Source organism: Balaenoptera musculus, chromosome 18, assembly GCF_009873245.2.
Source record: "Balaenoptera musculus isolate JJ_BM4_2016_0621 chromosome 18, mBalMus1.pri.v3, whole genome shotgun sequence".
Classification (NCBI taxonomy): Eukaryota; Metazoa; Chordata; class Mammalia; order Artiodactyla; family Balaenopteridae; genus Balaenoptera; species Balaenoptera musculus.
In genome coordinates this window covers 78,801,393-78,828,315 of record NC_045802.1, presented here as the reverse complement: position 1 = coordinate 78,828,315, position 26,923 = coordinate 78,801,393, and the positions used below count along the sequence as shown (strand labels likewise).

General features: G+C 57.4%; 1 protein-coding gene across 1 annotated transcript in view; it reads right to left on the bottom strand.

Moving 5' to 3' along the window:
• The window catches only part of MCF2L (MCF.2 cell line derived transforming sequence like), a 131,002-nt gene extending 110,524 nt beyond the window's left edge, over positions 1–20,478 (bottom strand). The window contains 2 exon segments of the mRNA XM_036831389.1: positions 14,034–14,206; positions 20,400–20,478. Of these exon segments, the coding sequence (XP_036687284.1) occupies positions 14,034–14,202 (169 nt within the window). The 5' untranslated portion in view covers positions 14,203–14,206; positions 20,400–20,478.
• Positions 20,479–26,923: the final 6,445 nt, after the last annotated feature.

Genomic DNA, 26,923 nt, shown 5'->3' with positions numbered 1-26,923 from the left:
ACGTAGCTTTCACATGTACCGGGAAACCAAGAAATTCATGTGACTCGCTTCATCGAGGTACTTGCTTTACTCTGGTTGGCCTGGAACCGAACCCACAATATCTCCGAGCTCTGTGTGTATGCGAATTATGCCTAAATAAGCTGTTATGAAAATTGAAGGGAATGGCAGACCGGGCAATCTACATTCACACACCCCAGCCCTTCCTGGACGCTGTCAAGCTTCTCACAAGTCATTTTCTTCTACTTTCCCTGCAACAATCCAGAAGCTGGCGGAGAAACTCAGAGAACGCCGAGCTCGCCCAGGCGCCACCCCAGCCGGAAGGGTGACCTGCCTGTAAACTCACCTGTGCATAAACTCACCTGTGTGCCTCCTGGGCTGGTACACAAGCCTGTGGCTCAAGGCCTCCTGGGACCCCTCGGCTTCTCCAAGGAGCAGGCCTGACTTCCCTGCTCATCCAAGCTGTACTCACCTAAAGCGTCCCCACCATTCTGTCACAGCCTTAGGACACAGTTCATCCCTAAACATGGAAGGAAAAGTGGTCCAGCCTTGGCCGGCCCAGCAGTGCCACCTGCTGGCACGAGGGGGTCTAGCGGGGCCAGGCCGGCCCACCAGGCGGCAGGGGAATTGGAATTCTCAGGGTGTCCGTGCCGGGGACACACTGTGTCAACAATTGTCGATGCCCTGCACCCCTGGGACATTCCTGTCAGTAAAATTTGGGTACATGTATCTGAGCCCAGAAACACTGTATTTTACACAAAACCAGACAGCATTTTTGCAGTTTCCATGTTCAGATACTAGCACACAGGTTTCAAAGTCAAAGTCAGTGTTTAACGGAACCCGGACCCTCCAGGTCGCCAGGATCTCCGCCCGCGGCTGACCACGGGTGTCCGCGAGACGCTGCGTCCCTGTGTTCACATGTTGGCACCTTCCACGTGCCGGGCGGCGGGGAGTCAGCGTGACCAAGGACACTCCTGTCCGCAGACACACAGGAAAATGAGCTATGACAGCCTTTGCAAGGGTGTCAAAATAAGCCAGTTACAAGTGGCTTATTGTAAAAAACACAATAGCTTCAAGATTTACATGAAAAAGCGGCGAGATGTTTCTAAGGACTTAAAATACTTATTGTGAAAAAATGAGAAATGAAATCTTTGCTTGAGGGGCCCGGCGGAGCCGGGAGTTACCTGCGGGTGACCGGTAAGGAGAGCCTCTGCAGTGGGGAAGCGGCCTTGTGGTTCTAACCGACCCCCCCTCCACCGGCCGGCAGCTCGCCCAGCGGCCTCCAGGGCGGGCTCAGGACCGGGGGTCTCTGGACGCGGAGCCCCCAGCCTAGCAGCGCCATCCGCCCTGGAGGGCAAAGTTGTGTTGGAGTTTCATCTCTTGTCAGAGCAGGGGTGGGGGGAGAGAGGGCGGCGACTTTGCCCCTAACCCGGGTACTGGCCAGCGTCGGGAGGTATCTCTGGTCGTCACGACGCGGGGTGCTGCCCACACCCCACAAGGCACAGGACGGACCACGGCAGGACGGCCGGCCCCGAATCCCAGTGCCGCCGAGGCTGCGAAAGCCCTGTGGACCCAGCGGATCTGTTCCTGCCCCTCCCACCTGGCTCCCAGGTGTGGCCCTCAAACGACAAGGACGTGATTTGGCCTTACTTTCCTCAGAGCGTAAAACAAATTCTTTACCTGCTGTTCAGTGAGGTTCACAGATGCGTCTGGAAATTGAAACTCAAAGGTGACATTTTTCTTTCTTCCACGTGCTTGATTTTTCTTTCTTGAAAGCTGCGGCCGCTGACATTTTGTGCCATTTCTGTGCTGTCCTGTGCACGAGGGGCCTGGGGCAGCCTCCCCGGCCCCTAATGCGGCGGCCGCCCTCCAGGGAGACCCCCGCCACGGTCCTCCCACACCTGCCTCTGCGGTGCTCCGGAGAGCAAGTCAGCATGTGCAACACGTGGCCCAGCTGTTGGATAAGCCACACAAAACGTGGACATTTCATACTAAACAGTGGACACGAGGACGGGCTGAGGTCAGGAATGTGGTCAAGTTTCAAAGTGGCTGTTCTGGTTTCAAACTAAACAAAGGCCCCTTTCCTCCGAGTCACCCGAGCTTCCGTTCCTGGATCTGCCGTCAAGGCCCCACAGCAGGTACGAGGCTCCTGGGTTTACAAACGCACAGTCACCGCCTTCACCTCCCGAAGATTATCCAACAGGGTGTCAGGCAAACACTTACATTCCTCCCAAAGAAGAAGTCCACCACCTGGTACTTTTCCTCTGTGTTCTCTTTATTTGACTCCGTTAGATAATTTTTAAACTGGAGTTTTAAAGAATTCACTTTAGAGAAACAGTAACCTCGAGGTGTAACCATCGTCCTGCACGAGGACTTAGTATTTACAGCCTGTACTTTGCAGAAAGACATCTAAGAAATAATCTCCCAGAGCAGCTGAATCACAAATGTTTTCCAGCAAAACATTTCAGATTGTTTTCAGATTAAGGAAAATCTTTTCTGACAAAGTGTCCACGAATTTTCTGCCACCAGCGAATAAATCGCACACCGTCTTATTGATTCCTTCACTTCGACCCCCAAAACATATTCTTCCAAATAACCAGCACTAAATCAGAGGCTTTCACCAAAAGCTTGGTAACTGCATTAAATAGCAGATGACCAGCAGGAAAACTATGAGTGTCCTGGGGCCACTGTAACAGAGTTCCACGGACTGAGCGGCTTAAACAACAGGGATCTGTTCTCTCAGAGTCTCCAGGCAGGAGTCCAAGGTCAAGGTGCCGGCAGACTGGCTCCTTCTGCGGCCACGAGGGAGGGTCTGTCCTGGGCTCTCTCCCAGCTCCTGCTGGTCCCTGGCATCCTTGCCTGCTAGAAGCATCACCCTGATCCTGCCCTCATCTTCACGTGGCTTCTCCCTTTGTGCGTCTCTTCTCCCTGGGTGTGTCTAAATTTCCCATTTTTAGGAGGACACCAGTCACGTTGGATCAGGACCACCCCATTCTAGTAAGGCCTCATCTTACCTAGTTACATCTGCAACAACCCTTTTCCCAAATAAGGTCACATTTTGAGGTGCTGGGGGTCAGGACTCTGACACATGAATTTGGGCCTTGTAATGTGATCCTGTCATATCTTCCAAAGTGTTTATTTGTTGGGAAACACAAACCCTAACACTAACGTGTCCAGGGCCAGGAAACTGGTCCCACTTTCAAAAGGCCCATCAACACCTCGGAACTGAGAATTCGGGGAGCGGCCCAGGGCCCTCGGGAAGGTCGGCCTGTTCATAACAGGGGTGGTGTTTAGAAGTCTCTGGGGGGCCAGCGCTGGGGATGCCAGGGCAACCGGGTCCCAGCGGCGTGAGACGGTCTGTGTGTCTCAGCACCAGCCCCCGGGACCCCTCCCACACATGACATTCCTGCACCCAGAGGGTCACTGGTCGGGGACTGAGAACACACGTCCTGTTCACACCATCCTCAAAAATAAAGACAGGAGAAGAGGTCCTTCAACACCACACTTCAAACAGGCAAACATTCCTGCCTAATCGTTAACTGTTAATAACAACAGGGAGGAAGCCACTAACAAAGCCCGGGGGTCCCTCGGCCCTTGTGTACGGACCCCCTCCCTCCCCAGGCCACTTGCGTCGGCACGTCACCCACCCTTTACTGACCACACATCTGTCACGTCTGTGTGCTTCCTGAGACCCCTGACGCCCTCAGTGGTTTGTTTCATTTGCATGCACTGAGGTTCACGCTTTGTGCTGTAAAGGTCTCTGGGTGTTGACAGATACGTGATGTCCTGCATCTACCACCACAACCGTGCAGAATGGTTTCACTCGCCCTAAGATCCTCTCTGCTCACTTCCTCTCCGCCCTGAACAGAATCATCGGCCGGATGGACCGCAGTTTGTTTATCCGTCACCTGCCGAAGGGCACCCTGGCTGTATCCACGTCTTGGCTGCTCTGAGTAAAGCCGCCGTAAACATCCACGTGCAGGTTTGGTGTGGACATAAGTTTTCAGCTCGTCTGGGTAAATACACAGGAGAGCGGTCGCTGGATCACGGGGTAGGAATTTTGGAAGAAACTGTCCAGCGTCTTCAAAGCGGCCGCCGCATCCCGCACCCCTCACCTCACTCACCCTGACGGGCTCCGCTGGTTCTGAATCGTGCGTCAACGTCCAGCGGAAAGGACGTCAGGAAACGGGGCCCCTGAGCAAAGGGGGGCTCCACAGGACGAATCCGACAGGGCACAGACCCGCTGCCTGGGCCGCGGCAGGGCCTCCCCGTCCACCTTGCAGGCGCCGAGCAGGTGCCGGCGGCCCAGGCGGGCGGTGAGCGCAGGCCAGAGGCCCGTCCCCGCAGATGCGTCCCCTGAGCGGTACGTGCGGCCGGGGGGCCAAGATGGACGCCGCCTGCTTCCTAGGCTCCTTGGGGGCCGGAGAGTTAACCTGGGACGAGCCTCGCATCAGCTCCCGCTCTTTCCTGCAGCGATTCCGCTAACCGCCCAGGAGCAGGCTTTTCCTGCTGCCCCGTGTCCCCCTCCCGACTCCCCCTGGAGTCAGTGCCCTCGGGGGGACGGGGAGGGCCGCCGCGACTCCGGAGCTCACCCCTCGGCTCGCGCGGGGCCTGGCCGCCGTCCGCGGCAAAGGTTAAGCCCACGGGGGGACGCACAGCAATCCCGAAGGCGAACGGCCCACGGCCACGGCCAGCCCGGCCTCCGCTGGCACCCGAGTCCAGGGGCCGGGCGAGTCCTTCCAGGCGCTGGTGGCCCGGAGTCAGTCTCGCAAAGGCCAGTTAGCGTCTCTGACTCTGTGTCCCCGGCACCAACCTCAGACGGCGCCCAGGAGCCAGGAGCTGTCGGGGACACCCCCGGGGTGGGGTGTCACTTGGGGAAGCAGCCCTCCCCTTCCCGAGGGCGACTCTCGTGCACCCCCCTCGGGGCAGGGTCATGAAGCTTCCAGGCTCATTCCAACACCCGCCCCATGCCTGTGCCACAGCCACGCCCGCGTGACCTGCGGCTCCTGGTCCCACACACACGCGAGCAACGGGCAGACTGGGCCGTCCCACGTGCCTGCTGCTGCGGCTGAAAATGCACTCGGGGCAGAGTTGTCATGGCTTTTTTTTAAGGAGGAAAAATGCACCAGATTTATCTGAAAAAGCGAAAACCGTTCCTCTGCATTCAGGTCTGGTAACTGTGGGCCCGGCTGGACGGAAAGAAGCCCGCTCTCCGCCGGTCCCCAGGGATGCGATCCGGCAGAGAACCAGCCCGGACCGTGATGACCACGGTCGTGGCCTCGAGTCAGGGGTCTCTGCCACGCAAGTCACGTTACAGGGGATTTTCCGCCCACAGGAGAAACTTCAGATGTGTACAGAAGCAGCGGCACAGGGTAAGGGCTGCGGGTGTCTGCGCCCGACTCGCCCTGCGCCTTCCTCATCCCAGGAAGGGGGCTGCACCGCCCCTGCCCCCGTGTGATCTAAGGAGACCAGACACATCATCGAAACACAAACACGAGACAGTCAACAGCCGCGTGGCCACGATGCGGTTAACAGTTCTCAGTTTAAATATCGTTTCTGTGTTCTGAGCCCACTGGGTTTGTTAGAATTGGGATCCGCACGATCCAGCTCACACACTGGATTGGCTGTTACTTCCCGGCGGCTCTTCGGACCTGCAGGTTCTCCTCCAATTCTTCCTTCTCTGCAACGTTTTCGTGGGTCACGTAAGGCTTCCCACAGACTGGGGTCTGCCAGTTACTCGCCTTCGGCGGCCTTTAGCGAGATCCCCGTTCCCAGTATTTCCTAGAAACTGTCTTCAGGTCTAAGTGTCCTCAGATGTCAGCGCAGCTTTTTCTTTACCTACCTCACTGCGAGGGCACCTCTCCCCTCCCCGCCCCCCTGTGACCCTCCCGTCCTGTCTCCCAACACCTGCTTCGCGGTGAGCACCCAGCAGGCGGTAATCACCGTTTCCACCCACTTCATCTGTCAGAGCAGATGAGCAGCCCAAGGTGCCGCGGCCCTCAGCCGGGGGGAGGAGGGGAGGAGGGGGGGCTCTTCTTTCCCTCCACCCACTGAATTCTGTCCCTCATCAAAAGCCCAGGCCAGCCAGGGCCCTGTGCCCCTGCCCCAGGTGGGAGGCCGCTCCCCGGCTAACAGCTGTCTGTACTCAGGGCATCCATCAGATCCCCGCCTCTCCCGGCACCTCTGTCTGCAGACACCTGTCCCGACTCTGCAGCCAGGCTGCTGGGTCCTGTTAACCGCACCCCAGGGATCCAGCTCCGCCCAAGAGACACGTTTGCCTGTGAGTGTCCATAACTGACCACACACACGTGCAGGAGGCACCACCCACGCACGGGCTGCACAGCTGCTTGCCGGGTCAAGTTTTCTTCCGTGTTTGTGCCAACACAAGAAAGAAAATGTACCTCCATCAGATGACCTCAGAACTGAGCCCTGAAGACCCAGATCCCTCTTCCCACTTCCCGATGCACAAATCCACGCTCTCCCCTCTGCAGGTGAGCGAGGCCACCTGGGTTTGTTGGCCACACCCCCCTTTCCCTTAAACGCCTAACTCTCCAGGTGTCGTGATCGCCTTCCCGCTTCTAACCTCAGAAAACAGAAAAGGTCCCAGCTGCACAGGGGACAGGTCAAGAGAGGTGGCAAAACTCACGAGAGATGTCAGACACTAGGAGACACGGCGTTTCCTGAAGAGGCATCAAACTACCTGGTAGGACTGTTTATTTAAGAAGAGAAGGACAGTAAATGACTAAAGATGCATAATTCAGCCAAGCCTTGATATCTGAAAGAGGAGAAATTATACAGAGAAATCATACCAGTTGTTGGGTCCTTCAAAGCATGGAGAAATGGAATATTGCATCTCGAACACATTTCACGGTCTACTTCATTCAATAAATAAAAAATTGCATTTCAGAGTTGCAGATGGTGCCAATGAAATGAATGAATGCTGTTTCATTACTCTCTGTTTTCAGGGAGTAACTGAAAAAGTTGCCTGGCTAAATGTGCAGACCAGACTTTAAAGCCGCTAAAACAAGACCACAAAGACAGCCCACAGGGAGAGCAAACATATGATAAGAATTACCATTAAGAACTTGTAATTTATATGCTTTCTATGTTTTCAAAGCATTTTCTTCCAAAGCAAAACCATGGTTCCAAACACTTTTGGTATGAAAATGGCATTTTATTTTATTTTACTTATTTCTGGCCGTGCTGCGCGGCTTGTGGGATCGAGTTCCCTATTCAGGGATGGAACCCGGGCCCTCGGCAGTGAGAGTGCAGCATCCTAACCACTGGACCACCAGGGAATTCCCTGAAAATGGCATTTTAATATAAAAATTGCAAACCCTTACCTGGTGGTCATCCATTAGAATATACAATTGGGAAAATGAGTAAAGACTAAAACTCCTGTTGTAGGATTTCATATATTTTAGATGAATCTGAATCAATCAAATCATCTCTACGCACATGGAGAGAGAATAAACGAGTGAACAGCACAGAGACGCTGAGTCCACGACGACAAGGGGCAGCCCAGAGACCCCAGAGGCGGTTCCAGGGGCTGCGGGGCAGGGAACTGACGGAGAAGCCGGAGGGTGGAGCAAGCAGTCAGCAAGGTCTGCAGGCGGAGACGCCGCGGAGGCAGCTAGAGGTGGGGCTCAGGGCGACCGGGCGCCCCGATGTGGATGGTTCCCACAGCCACAGGACTGCGAGCGCACCGAGGGGCTGGGTGCAGACGGCGGGCAGGCTCTCGGGCGGGAGACGCTACAGCACCTCTGAACTGATGTGGGTCCAGAGAGAATGAAGACCCAGAGACGCAGGGAGGACAAGGGGGAGATGGAGCGACGTTGGAGGGAGGAAGAGGGCACCAAGGCTCAAGCGGGGCTCAGGCGGGGCTCAGGTGGGGCTCAGGTGGGGCACAGGTGGGGCACAGGTGGGGCTCAGGTGGGGCACAGGTGGGGCTCAGGTGGGGCACAGGTGGGGCTCAGGTGGGGCACAGGTGGGGCACAGGTGGGGCTCAGGTGGGGCACAGGTGGGGCTCAGGTGGGGCACAGGTGGGCACAGGTGTGGTCAGGTGGGGCACAGGTGGAGCAGAGGTGGGGCTCAGGTGAGGTTCAGGTGGGACACAGAGGGGGCACAGGTGGAACACAGGGGGCACAGGAGGGCACAGGTGAGGTTCAGGTGGGACACAGAGGGGGCACAGGTGGAACACAGGGGGCACAGGAGGGCACAGGTGAGGTTCAGGTGGGACACAGAGGGGGCACAGGTGGAACACAGGGGGCACAGGAGGGCACAGGTGAGGTTCAGGTGGGACACAGAGGGGGCACAGGTGGAACACAGGGGGCACAGGAGGGCACAGGTGAGGTTCAGGTGGGACACAGGTGTGGTCAGGTGGGGCACAGGTGGGGCACAGGTGGGGCAGAGGTGGGGCTCAGGTGGGACACAGGTGAGGTTAAGGTGGGACACAGGTAGGGCACAGGTGTGGTCAGGTGGGGCTCAGGTGGAGGGAAAGGTCCAGGCAGTGACAGCCAGGAAGGCAGGCGTGTGGTGCAGGTGGAAGGGTGGCACCGGCGGGAAGGCGCTCCCGCGAGGGATTCAGTCCCGTGTGGGGTGGGCTCAGCGTCGCCCGCAGGAGAGGGTGAGGGTGGGGACGGGCACTGGGCTGGGGAGAGAGCGGGCCTGGACAGTCCGTGCAGACAGAGCAGCCTCCCGAGGGCTTCGGGCTCACCGAGGCTCACGGCTGAGAAGTGAGAATCAAACGATCTGCCTGCTGGTACACTCGGTTCAGCTGTGTTGACACCCGGTTGGCACACGACGCCCGTCCTCACTCACCCAAGTACGAGCGGGACTAGGCGGACGGATGGAGACACCAGGTTCTGGTTCTGCCCAGTCGGTGCCAGGAAACGAGGGGTGTGGGAACGGAGGTGCCCGCCGAGCGGCGGGGAGTTGCGGGGGCAGGAAAGATCAATAGATTCATTCCATTAATGCCCCGAAACTGAATGAAAAATAAATGAATCAGGAAGGAGCTCAAAAGATTCTTAAAGGAGAAATAAAGCACGAGAAATAGAGACAGAAGCAGAAACAGATGGCCAGTAAAATTAATTAAACACGCTTAAATACAATGGTCTCGCATAGTCCCCTCCTTTGGGATGGGCTGCACAGAGCAGCCTGGTTCCAAAAGCACGGACCGCAAAGGGGTGGGGGGAACCTGTGCCATGGGGAGCCTGACAGTCACACCTTGGCCAGCTGTGCCCACGGTGTGACCCAATGGAGGGGGTTGGGAGGTGGGAGCATGGGGGGGGGTGCTGCCTAGCCCCGCTTTCCGGGGCTCTGTCCATACCTAACTTCTCCCCCAGGAAAATCCTCCCACCAAACCTCCCTTCAAAGCTGCTCTGTGCCCTCCTGCCCTCGGGAGAAGCTGGGCACATCCCAAAGGGACCACGCAGTGGGGACAGTTCCTGTGTAAACAGCGCCCACGTGGGCATACGCTCCCGGGAACAGGGTCAGCGTGGGATGGGAGGTGGGTCCTGGGGCCGAAAGGGTCCAGGCTCACATCCTGCTTTGGGAAACGAGTATCTCAGAGACAGTAAGGCTTCCTGATGCGGAAAAACAGAGGAAACAAAAAACTGCGAATGCATGATAAAAATACACTGAGGCACCCGTCGTAGGTCTTTCATCAAAACTACACACACTTTGTGCTCACAGAATCGCCGTCACAGTGCATTGTTTTATAATCGGCTGCGTCACTTCCTAGAGCGTAAGACATGGGGCAGTTATCACCGGACAACTAAATGATTTCGCCCCCCCCCCAATCCTGTGATTTTGCTTTTCCCAAGATATCCATCATCATAAATAATGACTCTGGTGAACATCTTTGTTTATGAATCTTCATGACAATTTTTAATTAATTCCTTAGTTTAAATTCTAGAAGTGGAGATTGCTGATTGAAAACAAAATGCTTGAAGATTTTTATCCACACCATCAACCTGATTTCCAGGTCTGCTGTAAGGACAGGCATTCTTACCAGCAGTGGGTGTAAAATTTTTGTCCATAACGATAGAGACAAAGGAGATCCCGTGGGAAATCGACACTTCTCGTTCCCGTTTATTCACAGGACAGTGTTTCTCGTGCTGCCGTGTCATCGCTAAAGCTCTAGTTTCTGTCAAGACGCCTGCCCCGCTGATCCTGCCTCGTAGGGGAGCCACGTGTAGAAAGGCCGTATCTTTGCAGCAATTTTTTTTCTCGTTCTTCGCGGTTAATCTTCATGGTGATTTGTGATGCAGAGCCCAGAGACAAGAGCAGCGCTCGCTCTGCGGGGTCATGGGGTCATGGGGTTGCAGGCGCAGCCCCGGGGGAGGAGGATAGGCGGGACGCCGGGAGCACCGCTTCCTGGAACAGGTCGGGTGTTTTGCCAGTCCTGGATAGGCAGGCAGGATTCTAAGCAAGCACAGGGCAAGGCCAGGGGAGGACGAATTTCTGGGCAGTGGGACCTGGTCAAAGGGCGCAAAGGCTGGCCCCTCAGTCACCCTCCTGGCTAGGAGAGATGCAGCCTGTACCCGCTGGCCACACTCACAGGAGGGTGCGGCCACTGGTCACCCTGGTCATACGGCACGTGTTATAAAGCACATAGTCAAACAGAAAACCCGCTAAGTTTCTGCTGAAACGTTAACAAACTCGCCGCTGCTACTGGGCGGGCTGCGCTGGCTGCCAGAGGTGGGTCCTGGGGTTCGGGCTCTGGGCTGAGGGCTCCCCAGGCATCCTCAGGCCTGTGATTAACCCCCATCAGCAGCTCAGCCGTCCCTCCTGGTTCTAGGTGACACGGCCTGTCTGTGCTAAGTAAAGATGGGACACTCCAAGTCAACTCCCTGAGAAGAGCATGCAGGAGACGCTGGGGGACGGAGGACCCCCCTGGAGTCCCCGAAGCTTTGCAAGGTGGCCGGGGGGGTTGATCAGCTCGGGGCCGCTCGGGGCCCTTCTACCCTGAGACCTCCTCCCACCCCCCGGCTGCCTCACCCGGCCCTGGCCCCCCGGCAGCTGCCCTAAGAAGATGATCCGCTCCCAGTGTCAACCTGCAACACACCAGCTCGTCTCCCAATATTTATAAATTCATGAATGGTGCTGTGTTCTCTAAAACACAGTTCCTAAAACAAAAAAAAACTCCTTCTAGCTTCCTGGCTAATATAAAAAGTCCAAATAAAGACCAAGGGATCAGGAAAGGTTAAAAATGAGAAGTTAATCCTTTACGGTAACACCAGGAGCTCCGTTTCCACAAACAGCGTGTTTGTCTTTTGAGAACGTCCCCCTCGAGACGCACACAACCACAAGGAACAGACGGACCGGGCCGGGTGTTCTTGGCTCGGTCAGGAGGGTCGGCAACACCACAAGGCTCCCAGGAAAGTACGGACGGTCCCGAGAGAGAGAATGAGCTTCGGGAGACAAGAACCAGGAAACCGCGAGCGCGACGGCCGCCCAATTCTGCACAGCTCGACCCTCGAGAGGGCCGCGATCGTGGAAAGTCACTCGTTCTCCTTAAACTGCAACCACCACCCAGGCCAGAAACACTAGGGACAGACAAGAAGCCAATTTCTCTCCAAGCATCACTTTCCTGTGGTCATTTTCCCCTTTTCTGAAATGCATTTTCAGCCCAAGCGAATTGTTTCTGCAAACCCCCCTCCCCAGAAATGTGAATGGCCCAGGGTCACCCCCTGAGTCTCCTCCGACCCCCTCCTCAGGAGCCCCCTCCCCAGAATCCTGAAGGATCTCACACCGTAGATGCACTAAGGTGTTGGGTTCAGCTGTGAGCAATTACCGATATTCTAAGGTTTTTGACCCAAACAACAGCAACTTCACAATTCAACGAATATTGTAGGTGGCGTTTTGGCATCACTAAAGACACTATTAACCGATCAAGACAGACAGAACTTTCTAAAAAGGAAACGTGCACGGCGATGGTGGTGGCCCTGCCCCTTCGCCTCTGCTGTGACACGGAAACTGCTATGCGTTCTCAGCTCCCCTTCCTGCTCCCAAACTCAGGCTGTACGAGGACAGCAGGCATTCGGAAACACGAGCAAACGTTTCCAGGCAAATGCAGCCTCGCGCCCCGCAGCCTGCTTGTGAGGTCGGGGCCACGCCGACCGCGGCTGCGGGCCCACTGTCCTCCGTACGCGGCGCGTGCACAGCCAGGGCAGGCGGTGCAGACCCATCACCCGCCGGCTCCGAGGCATGGGCGGCAGCAGGAGCGCGCAGGGACCTGGCGTGCGGACATGAAGGCCTTGTGGGGAGGACGGGCAGGAGGGAGGGGGAAGGCCCCCTTGCCACATCGAGCTCACCGGTGTTCACGCAGCCCGGCCCAGCCCCCCTGACCTTCTCCAAGACCAGAGTCTGCTGATGCGGAGTCTGCAAGTGGGGCCAGACAGATCAGCCCTTCACCTCACCGTCACCCAGCTCGACAGGAGGAAACCAGCTTCCCTTCTGGTTTCAAAACCAGCGAACGCTCTCACGACCGGCAATCCCACTTCTGGGGATGCGCCCAAAGAACGGGAAGCAGGGCCTCGGGCAGACAGCCGTGTACCTTGTTCGCAGCAATGCTATTCACAGCGGCCAAAAGATGGACGCCACCCAAGTGTCTCAGCAGACAATGGATAAACAGCGTGGACCATCCCCACGAGGGAACAGGACTCAGCTCTGAGGATTGAAGCACCGACCCATGACGCAACACAGACGGGCCTCCAGGACATGTGTGTTGTCCTGGAATAGGGACACCTTATTCCATCTGTGCTGGCTGGAATAAGCCACAAGAAGACAGACGCTGTCTGACTCCACGGACACGAGGTCTTTGAAGGAGTCAGATTCACGGGGACAGAAAGTGGACAGTGGGGCCCACGCTGGGGGAGGGGACAGAGCTTCAGTTTGGGAAGGTGAGAGAGTTCAGAGATGGACAGCGGTGATGGTTGCACAACAATGTGAATGTACTTCATGCCCCTGAACCGCACACTTAAAAAGAGTTGAAATGGCCAGTTTTATGTTATGTACATTTTACCACAATAAAAATCTAATGTACTGATTTCAAAAACTTAAGTTCTGACACAAGCAGACTTCATACCCCATACGCCCGCAGCAGGACGGAGCCCAGGACACAGCCGTGAGCCGGCGACCCGGGGACTCAGCAGTCTCAGGACGACAGCACTGCCCTGAGCCCCAGCTGTCCAAGCCATCACGGGAACCAGCTCGGGGCCGAGAAAGCTCCAGCGGCAGAGCCGGAAGAACTGTTACCCAAGTTCCCGCATGAGTCTCTGGCTTTGGGCTCTGGCCCAGCCCCAGGGGGACGGCATGGCCCAGCCCCAGGGGGACGGCATGGCCCAGGCCAGCGCGCTCACCAGCAGATTACCACAGGACCTCGGGTGGCCGTGCGCGCGTGTCCCTCATCCAGGGAAAACTACTTCGAGAGTCAGCTTCGGAAGGAATGGCAACAAATGATTCAACACAGGCAAAACTAGGAACAGGAGCTACGTTCCTCCACTAGGAGGTGTGGGAGAGCGCTCAGGACGGCCAGGAACAGGAAGAAAGGTGGCCCGGGCCTGGACCAGGGGTCAGGCTGAGCTACGAGGAGGGCGGGCGGGCGCTGCCCAGTGTGTCCCACGGGCCTGGGCCACTGCTGTGGTGACCAATACAAGCCTGGCACCACCTCAGTCTGACAAGGCACCAAATCCAAAAGACGGCATGGGTGGTTCTGAAGCTGAAGCGAAGGCCGGGAACAGGGCCCTGGGGGAGCGCCGTGCTCCGTCTAAAACCCAGACACGTGCTTCTCGTGGTCCCACCGGAGCCAGCCTCAGCGGGTCGACTGCCAGGAGGCCAAACGGGCAAACGTGCAGAGGTGACGTGTCACCCGCACGAGGGCAGGGGCGGCCCCTGGACCCAGCCCGGCCCCGCCCCCGCTGGCAGGCGACCCGGGAGGCCAAGGCGCACTGTTCCCCCAGATCTGAAACACGTCGGTCCCCCCAGGAGGACCAGAGGCGCGATGAGGACCCAGAGGTGCACGGCGGCCCTACCTGCGGGCGTGGGCGTCCCCCCCGGCTGGTCTCGAACGAGCCTGATGACGTCAGACACATCGACCCGAGGGTCACCTTCTTCCTCGTTGGCCTCACTGGGCCCTCGCGCGGGAGGACCATCGTCACCTCCAGTCTCCTTGCACAGGATGAAACTCCAACAGTCAAACATGAGTCTGCAGAGCGAAAAACAGGGTTTAAAAGGAAATGCAGCTCACGCAGCCAAAGCCATCAGCCGTGTTTCTTTGAACAAAACCCAAATCACCAGATACAGCCTGCAGCAGTGTTTATTCTGAAATGGAGGCAGGTTATTTAGAATTCAAGTCATTCTTCTCCTGTGAATTTCTACCGTGTCAACGTTCAGTTAAAGAAGCGGCCTTCTTTTATAACGCCGAAATGGAATAACGCGTGGCACAAGCAAAAATATTATTTACTTCTGCTGCTTAAGAAAAAGAAAAACCTAGATTTTCCCCTTGACATTTGGGCTCTTGTTTCAAGGATAAAAAAGCCCCTGGTTCTCCTGGTTTCAATGTCACAGTCGAATCCACTGAACTGGCAAACGTTCAGAGCCGCTGCCACCTGCGCTGGAAACACCTCCAACCCCCCAGGTAGAGAATGCCATCCAAGTGCCAGGACAAACATTCGAGTCTTACTCCTGCAGTGAAAATGTGGTTAAGAAACTCAAATCAAGTCTTTGGGAGGCAATCTTGGATCGAAAGAGACAGCTAGTGACTATATTTCAAACAGAAGCCGGGTGACATCACCTGCTGGGTAGATGCTCTCCGCCAGCAGGTAATCACAGACGACTCCTTTCTGTACTCGGTTTTTTGGCATATTTATGGCTCATTGGCTTACGACCTGGCTGGGCCCCTTCCTTAAGAATAAAGATGTAAATAATTCAACTTGGATAAATTCTGCTTGGGATCCCATGGCAGCTGCTCAGCTGCTTTCTCCACTCAGGTGGCCTGTCCTGCTTCCAGCCGCACCCCACGGGCAAACCCTCACTAGCCCGTGGAGGAGGCCACCTGGACACACGGGAAAGGCCGCCCAGCTACTCTGGATGACCCTCCTGTTCCCATATCTCCCCCTTCGTGCCCTTCCCTGAAGCCCCTCCCCCAAGGTCCTCCCTGGCCACCTGGCCACGCGATGCCAGCCCACGCCCAGCACCGTTCACGAGCCCACCACTGCCAGCGGCCCCAGGGAGGGGTTCCAATGGGCCGCCTACATGAGAACCACGGCTCGGGGCCTCGACCATCATTCCAGGGGGGAAGGGGCTGCCACGGGGCGGGGGACACACAGTTCAGGTCCCAAACCCTGGGGCTCCACCAACCCCACACTAACAAGGACAGGTGGCGTTTCCTCTCATCCCCTCCTCTTCCCGCCAAAACCTACAACCCCACTGGGCTCCCACAGCCTCAAAGGCATGTCCCTTTGTCTTTATCAGCACTGCCTTCGGTCAGTACCTTGTCTGTTTTACCCGTTACCCACACGAGTCTTCGTGTCACTTTTCCAGGCATGTCTTCAGATCCCTGTAACGTTTTATTAAACCCGTTTGCGTGACCCTATGATGAGGGGCCTTCCTGGTGACAAGAGACAAGGGAGCCACATCCCACACCGTCTCCTCCGGCAGGACCTCAGCCCTCGGCCCTGGTCCTCGGGTCCTGCTGCATCTTTCCAAGAAACCCAGGCCAGGCAGGCGCTCGGGAGGGCACAGAAACCAAGCACAGTCAGACCCGGGGCTACAGACTTCTGGTGGCTTCGGTCTAGTTTTGACATTTAAAAATAGGAAGAGAGGGCTTCCCTGGTGGTGCAGTGGTTGAGAATCTGCCTGCCAATGCAGGGGACACGGGTTCGAGCCCTGGTCTGGGAAGATCCCACATGCCGCGGAGCAACTAGGCCCGTGAGCCACAATTACTGAGCCTGCGCGTCTGGAGCCTGTGCTCCGCAACAAGAGAGGCTGCGGTGGTGAGAGGCCCGTGCACCGCGATGAAGAGTGGCCCCCGCTCGCCGCAACTAGACAAAGCCCTCGCACAGAAACGAAGACCCAACACAGCCATAAATAAATAAATAAATAATTTTAAAAAATAAAAAAATAAATAAAAATAGGAAGAGAAATTTCCCTAGCTAAAAACAAAACAAAACCCCAAACCCTCTTTTGTCCTCTTTTCTTCTAAATTCTACTCAGAGAATTTCCGACAGGAGCAGGCCTATCGTGACCTCAAACCTCCAGAAGGAATAGAAAAGGCCGGTGTGTCTGCTTCACATTTGTCCCCAGTGGCCATGATGTGCCCCCCCCCACTCCGGGACAGCCCTTCCACCAACCCAAGAAGGCGCTGTTGTTAAGTATCAGCAGCTGCTCAGGCTCAAGACACACATGCAAGATCCAAGGTTTGCTTTTAACGAGTTTGTTCTGAGAAACAGAAGAAACGTGCCCTTCGCCTGACCCGGCTAGAGGACGGGTGAGCATCCCGCTTCCACAGGACACGGTCCAGGGCTGCCCCCCTCCCTGCGGTCAGCCTCCGGCCCCGAGGCTGCTGGTGCCAGGGGCCCAGGGAGGGCGGGGCTTCTGCCTTCCACCGGGATTTTACTTCTCCAGCTGCGTGGACAGGAGCATCCCAGCATCGTTTCAGCAGAGGTGCTGAAACGTCCCTCCAGAGACAGGCCAGGAGACAGGGCGGTTTCTCCAGCTCTGCGCTTCCCACAGTCCAAGGGCGCAGAGGACAAACCCAGACATTAGGCCCACATGGGTTGTCGTCACCCTCTGTTCACTGTAAAAATCTCCAGGCTGGCGTAACCACAGAGCACCGAACCCTGTCGGTGCCTTTCGATGCCCTGTTTCCCACCGAAAAAGCCCTGACAAGCAGCTAGGACAGAGATGACAGGGGCCCACGTCTGGTCTTGGCCTCCGAGCTCCAGGTGTCCCGCACACAGACGAGAACTCGGTCACCCGGCGGCTAGACACGGCCAAGCACCGTGCGACGTCCACCCCAGGAGCTTCCCTGGCGTGCCACCTGCTCAGCCAGCACTCCCTGCACACCTGCTTCGTCCCCCTGGGCGCTGAGGGCGCGGACACAGGGCAGCCCCAACCCAGGGAGCTCGCAGCCTGGAAGAGCGGTTTGTTCATGGACCACAGCCATGGGGCAGCGGGGCTCTGTGGCGCTCACACCCGCCGCGGCGTCTAGGGCACCAGGGAGGGAGGTAGGGGCTGTCCAACTCAGTGCCTGGGACGGGCAACCCTCAAGGGAGGTGAAGTCTCCATCTCCACCCCACCCCGCCCTCCCTGCCCCTCAGGCCCATTTTGTGGGACAAGAGCAGGGCCTTCCCCGCGGGAGTCAGGCCCGCTGTGCTCCTTCTCCAGCCCTGAACACGGAATGAGACACAGACAAGTGAGGAGGAAGGAGTCTGAGAAGATGTCAAGTCCTTCTAGCTGTACTCTCTTTGGCGTCCACACCATTACCTTCCTATTTGAGTTGTTCAGATTTTTGTCTTTGTTTCAACTCGGTAATTTGAATAAAGTTCTTCACTTTCTCAACAGATTGGATGGAATGCCCCAACGGTGACTTACATCCACACTTCACCTGACACGTCCCAAAGGTTACCCATCCTGGCGCAGGCGCTGCAGACGGACCCTGGACGGCTCCTTGCTCACCTCCGTGGAGCTGCGGAGGGACTGGTCCTTTGGGCGCCAAAGAGATGCTGGGAGGTTCTGCGGAGGGCCGGGTTTCCTGGGGATCCTGGAGCTGACCGGGGCTGCCCTGATGCTTGGTGAGGCGCTTCAGGAGGGGCCCCTGACCACAAAGTGAAGGGTCCGGCTCCAGATGTCCACGAGTTTCTCGGTAGACACGGAGTGTCCACAATCCCATCGTGGGCTGGGAGTCCCCAGCCTTCTACTTGGGGAGGCCCAGAGGACACAGGACGCAGCCGTCCCCAAGGCGAGGGTACTACGGGCCGGCTCCGCCAGCACGAAGACCCCACACGCGGCTGGCAGTGCAGCCGGCCACCCACCCCACGCCGACTGCACAGCCCGTGGTGCCTTCTCCGGACGCGGGGCCCAGCCAACTGCATCCTCCAAGGGACGAGTGGACCGAGCATCGCTCGGGCGGCTCCAGACGCAGCCCTGTACGCCCTTGGCCGGGTTCAGGGCGCGCGCGCTCAGCCCAGCGTCTCTCGTCTGTCAGGTAAGAGCTTCAGCCAGGCCCTCCTGGGCTCAGATGAGGGTGGAATGAGTGAACCTGAGAACAAGAGGCTGAGCTTCACGTAGAACAGAACGTCACCTTCCTGTCAGCGTTACTGTTACACTTCTAACTTCTTCCCCCAGAGCCTCTTAAAATAGCACCAAATCAACTAAGCTGGTGGCCAGACGCTGCGAATCCGAATCTGTAACATTCCCGGCCAGTTTATTTCCATCACACAAGCACTCCAGTAACCTTCCTTTCAACGTCAGGTTTTTCGCTGTTTTACAAAAGGTACTTAAATGCCAATCGGCAGAAAGCTCTTCTTTCCAAGTGACTGTAATTTCACTTCTAGTCACCAGGATTCTGCTTCCCAGATAAATGTCCAGTTTTCACAGCGGAGCCCCAGACTCAGAAAGAGGGTCTCGTGGAAAGCTGACCTTGGACCACTGATTACAGTTACCGCTGACCTGAGGACCTGAGTTCAACAGAAGCCCAGCAATGACGGCGGGTGGGGTGGGGGGAGTGAAGACACTCAAATTCAGGAGAAAGACGGGATTTCAAGCTGCATTTCAAGCACAGAAGTCCTCTTGTCGCCGAGCTCCGCAAATCCGATCACCTTGACAAGTTAGACTGCCGTCCTCCTCCTGTTCCCAGGGTCTCTTGTACGAAGACGGCGCCTCCACCACTCTGGAAAGGGTCTGCCTGAAGCTGTAGCCAGGAGGGTTGTAACCAGGCTTCCGGTGCGTAGGGCCCTTGGCTCTCTCGTCACAGCCTTTCGCACAACAGTCCTGGCCGCCAGGGGAGGCATCACACGGGGCGGGGCTGAGGCCACAGAGGCCTGGGTGTTCCCACCACAGCTGCACTGGCGCCTGCCCAGACTGTGGGGCCAGGACCTGGGAGGGTGCCCCTGGCCCAGGGGGCGGGGGTCCTAAAATAGAGCTGAAAACTCTCTCTTCCTATCCCTCCCGGATTGACTCACCCCAGAGAGGCCCGCCTGGCCGCCCCCCCCAGGACCGCAGGGCAGGACTCCCTCCGTCCCCCGTGGGGGTGGTCTCTCCTGCTGCAGTGGGTCCCAGGAGGCTGGAGCAGAGCTCAGAACGCAGGTCCCCACACCAGCTTTGGGCTGGTCATTTCACCGATGATTTGCATATTAGAAGACCCTCCAGCGCAAGGGCTCCTTCCCCAGGGCCCCCGCCTCTCACCTACCTGCCCAGAGGGGTCCCCTGCCGGCCTGGGGCCCACGGCAGACAGTCCAGCACCAGCAGCCCCTGGGGGACGCACTTCTATTTCTGTGGCTTGGCTCTGCCCCTCCCAGCGGTCACACATCCTGGGGCCTCCCACGGCCACCCCACACATCCTGCCTGTGCCTCAGGGTCACCTTAACCCCTTCCCCGTGCAGGGCTCGCAGGCGGTCCATAGGGGCAGGGCGAGCCACGTGGCCCCGGATGGGGACGCTTTCAGTGAAGTTAAGAGGCTGCACCTGCTCCAGAAAAAAGTCTCCTTTTTAGGAGAGTCTCCAGCTCCCGCCCGGCTCCTATTTAAGTGTCCAGCGCTACAGAACGGCAACAAAGTGTGGTTTTTAAAAACTGGCAGCAATAGTCTCTGGAGTTGAAAGAGCAAACGGCATTATTTTTAAACTGCAGAGCCTACTCTTCTGCGGCCCGGCTGAAAAGCAAAACAGCCAGACTGGGGCCACGCCACTCCCGCTGCCCGGCCAGGAAGGGCAGAGTCAGGGGGGCACCCACGCCCCAGCCGCCCCTATCACACCTGTCCCGGCACATGGTGGGGGTCTGCAGAGCCTGGAGAACGGCTCCTCCGCGGAGGGAACCCTGCAGGAGAAGGCCTGGGAGTGACACCCGCCGGGGTGTGCGGGACCCCGGCCCCGGCAGTGGGGAGGGGGGTCTGTGCGCGTGGAGCCCGCGCTCCGGGCGGGCCCGGCGTCCCCAGGGCTCTCAGGGGTCGCACGCTGGGCGGGGGCGGGGACGGGAGGCGAGCGGAGCCTCCAGGAGCTGACCGAGCGCGCGCCCTCCCTCCCCCGGCCCCCCTCCCCCCTTCCCCCTTCTCCAGCCCCACACACCTGCCCGGCCCCCCTCCCCCCTTCTCCAGCCCCGCACACCTGCCCGGCCCCCCTCCCCCCTTCTCCAGCCCCACACACCTGCCCGGCCCCCCTCCCCCCTTCTCCAGCCCCACACACCTGCCCGGCCGTGGGCCCGTCCTCCCCGCGTCCGAGGCCTCCACCCGCAGGTGCCCGCGCTGCCGCCGCTCCCCCTCGGCCTGGGGGAGGGGAGAGGGGAGGGGAGGGGAGGGGAGGGAGGGCAGGAGGGCGGTGGGGTGGAGGGCTGGTCTGGCGGCGGCAGGAGAGTGGCGGGGGGCAGGGGAAGGAGGAGGGAGGAGGGTCTGGAGTAAAGGGAGCGGTGGGGGAGGGGACAGCGCCGAGGGAGCGGAGCCGAGTGGGCGGGGCCGGGGGACGCGGGGAGGGGAGGAGCCTCCGAGCCCCGCCCCGCCCCTCCCCCCGCGTGTCCGCACGCTCCCCCCACGCGCCCCAGTCGGCCTGCGTGGGGCAGGTGCCGCTGCGCGTGGGTCGAGATGGGCGTCGCCCGCGAGCTGCTCGGACCGGGCTCCGGGTGTGCGGATCCCAGGGCAGGAAGTGGTTCGTGGATGAGCCGCCCCGCGGAGGGCCGGCCGCGGGGGTGCCCGACCCTGCGGCAGCGTTTGCAAGGAAAAGGAAGGCGCCCGCCTTTTCACCCTTGGGTCTTCCAGAGTTCAGGGCACACACAAGTTCCCGAGGAGAACTCGGAAAATTGAGGTGCACAGAAGGGCTGAAGCATCCCAGATGTTGACCTGGGTATAAACTTTATTTTAGTTGGGGCTTTAACACGTCTGCATTTAGTGGGTCACGGTGGGAAATGTGAGTAAAACAAGCGCGGGCTTCTGCCACGAAGGTGGCCAACATGAACCCCAAAGGCTCTAGGGCGCCCCCGGGGAGGCGGGGCGGGGCCTCTGAAGGACCTTCCCCTCAAAGTGCGGTTCCCGCGGCCACGCACCGTCGCCTTGCAAGTCCGCGTGCACTGCACCGGCGTCCCGGAGCCCAGGCGGAGGCTGGGGCGCCGGGCAGGCGCTCCCCCCGCGGGATGGGTGCCGCGGAGGGCAGGGCTCCTGGGTAGACAGGACACCAGCTCCTTCACGGGCGCAGCGGCGGCTGCTGCAGAAGGAGGGGGGCCTGAGGGGACAGGACGGTAAAGGCAGGGAACTCCCCCAGCTGGATGGCTTCCTCCGCAGAAGGGGGGTGGAGGGGTCCACTGGAAACGCCCCCAAGAACCTGCCAGGGTTGGAGACAGGTGCCTCTTCTCAAAGGGCCTCGAGACCAGTCAGAGGGGCCAGCGTGGGGTCCTGAACGGTTAAGACCGCGTCCCTCTTTCCCATGACACACCGAGGACTTGGGTCACGGCGGTGCCCTCCCAGAGGCTGTTTGAGTGTCACTTACCGGAGCCGTGAAAGTCCAAAGGGAGGCAGCCCGGCGGCGAGCCCGCGCGGGAGGGGTTCTCTACGAGACGTGCAGACAGACAGCACCGCTGGTGCGGACACGAGGGGAAGCAGTCGCTGACCCGCTCGACCCCGGTCAGGGCATCTGCAGGCTCAGATCCCACGGCCGGGCAGCACGGACTCCGTCCGGCCTGAAGCCCACCGGCCCAAGGCGGGCGTCCCGCGAAGGGTCCTGGGTCCCCATCTCAGTCGCCCGCACCCGGAAACAGGCCAGCGAGCCTGGAACCCCTTTCCTTCCCCGTGAAGGCTTTCTGCCTCGGGATGTGGTGAGCGACATGGGGAGGACACAGGACACGGGGCACAAAGCCCCAAGACCCCTGTGCTCTTAGAAATGGTCAGGGCTCATTAAAGTCGCCGTAACTCAGGGGGAGCGAATCCCCAGAACAAAAGCCCGGCGGGCGCCCTGCTGGCGGCGGCCTTTGGGGCCTAGTGAGCCCTTTGTGCCGAGCTCTCCCGGCTTTCAAGGCCCCGAGGCCCCGGGGAAGCACAAGGAAATTAGCATCACAAATGGGGTTGTAGAAAGAGCCCCGAGGAGCTGAGTTATAAGGGACAGTTCGCCCGAGGAGCCTCCGCTCCGGCACAGGGTCAGCCCCAAGGGTGCGGCAGAGCAGGGCCTGCGGCGCATGCAGGGCCGTGGCCCCGTGGGCTCCCCAGAGGCGGGGCTCGCGGCCTGGAGACCGAGCAGCCTCGGGCCCGCGGGCGCCCGGCAGGTGTGGGGGGGCGTCCTGGGACGGCGTCCCCGCTTGGTCACGGTGCTGATGGCCGTTCGGGGAGGTTGGAACTTTGCCGCTTGAGATTAAATCCTTTGTGGAAAGCGTTGCTCCCACAAAGAAGTCTGTATTAAAGGAAGTAATAACACCCGAGCGGGGAGAACCGCCCCGCTCTCCGTAAGCCTGGGGTCCCCTGGGACACGCGGGAGGCCAGGTACGGGACCTGGTCCTCTGGAGTCCTGAGGGGCCCTGAGGGGCCATCCCTTTGGGGGGCTGGGGGGCTGCCTACCCCATCCCGAGGGCGTCAGAGACCCAACCTGCTGGGGAGGACCAACGGGGCCCCCAGTCGTCAGCATCCTGGCCCCGACCCTCCCTCCCCCGCTCCTCCTGAGCTGCGGCACCTCCGGCCCAGTGCCCCGGTTCTAATGCGGGGCCGGGCGGGGCGGGCAGGGCCCTGAGCCTCCCGTGCCCGGGAGTTATTCAGGCAGCGACAAGGCCCCAGGCCCCATGCTGGCTGCTGCGCTGGACCAATCAGTCGGGCCGTGAACACCGGCCCCGTGTGGGCCCCCCGCCCTCTGCTGCTCCCTCCCCACGCGCATCCCAAGGGTACAGCCTCCGTGGTCGCCCCGAGTGCCCTGCCGCGGATCCCCCAAACAGACTGATGGGTTGAATTGTGTCTCCCCAGAAAGGTATGTTGAGATCCTAACCCCTGGCACTTTAGAATGTGACCTTATTTGGAAATAAGGTCTTTACAGACACAACTAATGTAAAAATAAGGTCATCAGCGTGGGCCCCTACCCAATGTGGCAGACGTCCTTATAAAGATGGGACGTTGGGACACAGACAGGCACAGGGGAACGCCCGCCTGATGGAAGCAGGGACAGGGTCTCCAGGAGCCCCAGGAGCGGACCCCCCCCTCCCAGCCCCGAGGGAGCCAGCCTGACCTCAGACTTCTGCTTTGGGGACTGAGGGACAGTCAGTTCCTGTGTTTGAGCCGTGGGCCACCACAGCCCCAGGGAACAGGAGACACAGATTTTCTTCCAAGTGGCTTTACTGTGCTGCCTGGTAATTCTTTCACACTGTCCTGTCCACATGGAATGACCTCCTCTTAATTGTTGTAAGACGACCTACAAGTGCTACAATAATAGCCAGTCTTCAGGTTTCATACATTCAGTGTCACTGGTCTGTGTTTTTAGCCTTCACGTCCCTAACAACACATATATTTTCTGCTCAACTAGTTTATAAGGATTTGGGAACTGTAATCATTCATAAACAAGACAAAGTCTTGGCTAATTAAAGCACCATGTTTATTTTGATACTTAGCTTGTATTTTGAGACTCTACAGTAGGTCTTTTTAAAATTCTAAAGGTACTGAAACTGAGTCTCAGAGGAAATTTTATTCTTATTTTACAACCCTCTCTCTCTCTTTGGATCAAGTAAAAACCAAGTGAATAAGAGCATTGATGAGTGAACGTTTTCAAATTATGATGTTGTGTAACTATTTTTTGAAATTAATTTATTTATTTACTTTTGGCTGCGCTGGGTCTTCGTTGCTGCATGCGGGCTTTCTCTAGTTGCGGCGAGTGGGGGCTACTCTTCGTTGCGGTGCGCGGGCTTCAGTAGTTGTGGCACACGGGCTTAGCTGCTCCACGGTATGTGGGATCTTCCCGGATCAGGGCTCGAACCCGTGTCCCCTGCATTGGCAGGCGGATTCTTAACCACTACGCCACCAGGGAAGTCCCTGTATAACTAATTTTAAAGGATAATACATACTCTTAATAAGTAATACATCTAGTAATCCATATTTCTCATTAAAGTTTTAACAAATAAATTGGGGCAGGGTCTGTCATAGGCCCCTCAGGTACCAGGCACAGCCCTTCTCATGGCTTCTGGGGTGTTATGAGTTCTCATACCTTGCTGATGGGAGCACACAACACGACGTAACGAAGAGACGGGGGCCTTGAAGAATGTGAAGAACGTGCTGTGTGGGGCATTAAGTGTAAATTTCTCTGGGGATCAAGCGCTGACTCAAGATCGCCTTTAGACATGACACCTGTCCACTAGTTGTGGGGTTTGATGTCTTGAGTAAGAAATTCTTCATCTGATTAAAGATGCTGCATCTCTCGATTTCTGCTGGGCCTCCGTCAGGATTGATTAGGACTAATGTACCTCGATGAGGAATTAGAAAGTTGCTAATTAAATGCTCCTGAATTATTCGAATGGCCTGAATAATAAAAATGTACAAAGGGGTTAGCATTTTCCCTGGGGAAGTTAATACGATGATACAGTTTTAGTGGTGTCCCCTTAGTGCAAGAAAGGAACTGAGAGGTAACTGCCTATACTGCTGAACTGAATGAATAAGCATTTTCAGAACTCTAATGGAAAACTGATGAATTCATAAAAGTGCTAACAAAAGATCAAGATGAAAAAAAATTAATTACATGGGACTGAGTGAACTGATGAGGATGATTTTAATTTTTGTGACTTTCTGTTTGAAAAAAAAAAATCCCACAAGGACTCAGAGGCAAAAAATATACAAATCAATTTTCACTGCAAAGTAAAGGAGCTGTTACAGTGGAGGATTACTGGACTGAATGTCAATATTATGACATAGTATGAGTGTGTTTTGTGTTTGGTAATTGCAATCGTTGTTGCTTTTGTTGTGGTCATCCATTTACAATGCTTGGTGTCAGTTGATTTATCTCTTGTAAAAATAAAATACAGTGTGTGTGAAAAAAAAAAAGATTACAGGGCTTCCCTGGTGGCGCAGTGGTTAAGAATCTGCCTGCCAACGCAGGAGACACGGATTCGAGCCCTGGTCTGGGAGGATCCCACATGCCGTGGAGCAACTAAGCCTGTGCGCCACAACTACCGAGCCTGTGCTCTAGAGCCCGCAAGCCACAACTACAGAGCCCGCGAGCCACAACTGCTGAGCCCACGTGCCACAACTACTGAAGCCCGCACGCCTAGAGCCCGTGCTCAGCAACAAGAGAAGCCACTGCTATGAGAAGCCCGCGCACCACAACGAAGAGTAGCCCCCGCTCAGCGCAACTAGAGAAAGCCTGCATGCAGCAACAAATACCCAACACAGCCAAAAAAAAAAAAAAATTAGAAGAAATAATCATGAGATTAATATGAATTCAATTTTGTTTTCTATAATTTTATAGCCATAATACAGCATTACAATTATAATAGAATTTATAGTGATGATTAAGATAAAAAGATTTAAATGTATTAAGTATAAGTTTAATACTGTTTATTATATTCTAATTAAAAAAAGAAAGGAATTGAGAAATTCTGTGTTTCTAAGATCTTTCCATGAAAGAGGAAGCGTAATAACGTGGGTGTGATCAAGCTGGGGTACGACGGCCCAGCAGAATAAAGGCCTGTGATCACGGAACACGGGCGCACAGGCTGGCTGCACCCCTGCGGAGCCTCAGGCGAGGGTGCCCTCACCCGCTCTGAAAGGCCAGCGCGCCCCTCCCGGCTGCCGAGGTTAGCGCGGTCACGCATTTGGGTCACCTGAGGCAGGTGTGGACACCGGACCACAGCAAACAGCAGCCCCGGGGCTCCGACTCACCTGCAGCATCTGCTTCCTGTAGCGTCTGTAGCTGTGTTGGCTGCTGGCGTTTGGTCTGACAGCCAAGGTTACCCACTCAGGGTGAGTTACTCGCCCCGGCTGTGTGCTTGTTTCGTGGTGTTTGGGAGCCGGGAAAAAAGCCCCCAGTTTAGAACTGTGCCCGGTGAAGCCAGAGGCCTGAGCCGGTCCCTCCCAGGGAGCCAGTTGGCCCTGAAGGGGCAGTCCTGCCCCAGCCCAGGGAGGCCCCTTCTCAGGACCCTCGACCTGGCTCCACCGTGGTCCCCTGGTCCCAGGAAGGAGACCTGGTGTGAGGATGCGTGGACTCTTCTGAGCTTGACGCTTTCAGAGGAGACAGGGAGCTCGGTGGTGCTGGTGGGAGCAGTGGCCAGGGGGTGGGGAGGCCAGGGCTGGGGGGGCAGGAACCTGGGCGCACAGAACCCGCCCTCCCTCCGACTGCCCACGAGCCTGTGGGACCCGGGGCCTGGACAAGAGCGGGGAAGGGAGGAGAGCCTGGAGGGAAAGGGGAGGAATCCAGATGGAAAGGGGTCTCAGGCGGAGGGTCAGGGAGCAGCTGGAGGGGGGCGGGCAGGACCACAGCGTTAGGAAATCCGACACCGAGCTTCCCGTCTGCGCCCCTCGGCCTCGGTGAGGCGGGGGCCCTGGAGCCAGCCGGTCCCACACGTTCCCAGGGCACCAGCTCCCACAGTGCCGTCCACTTCATCCCAAACAGAGACACTCCCTTTCAGAGTGTCTACCCGGCAGCTCCTCTTAGCAGGAAGTTAAGACCAACTTCTGTGATCTTTTTAATTTGTAAAGAAACTAATCCAGACCTTTCTTCTCCTTTATTGCAAGCAGATTCAGGTCTCCTGCTTAGATAATCTGCAG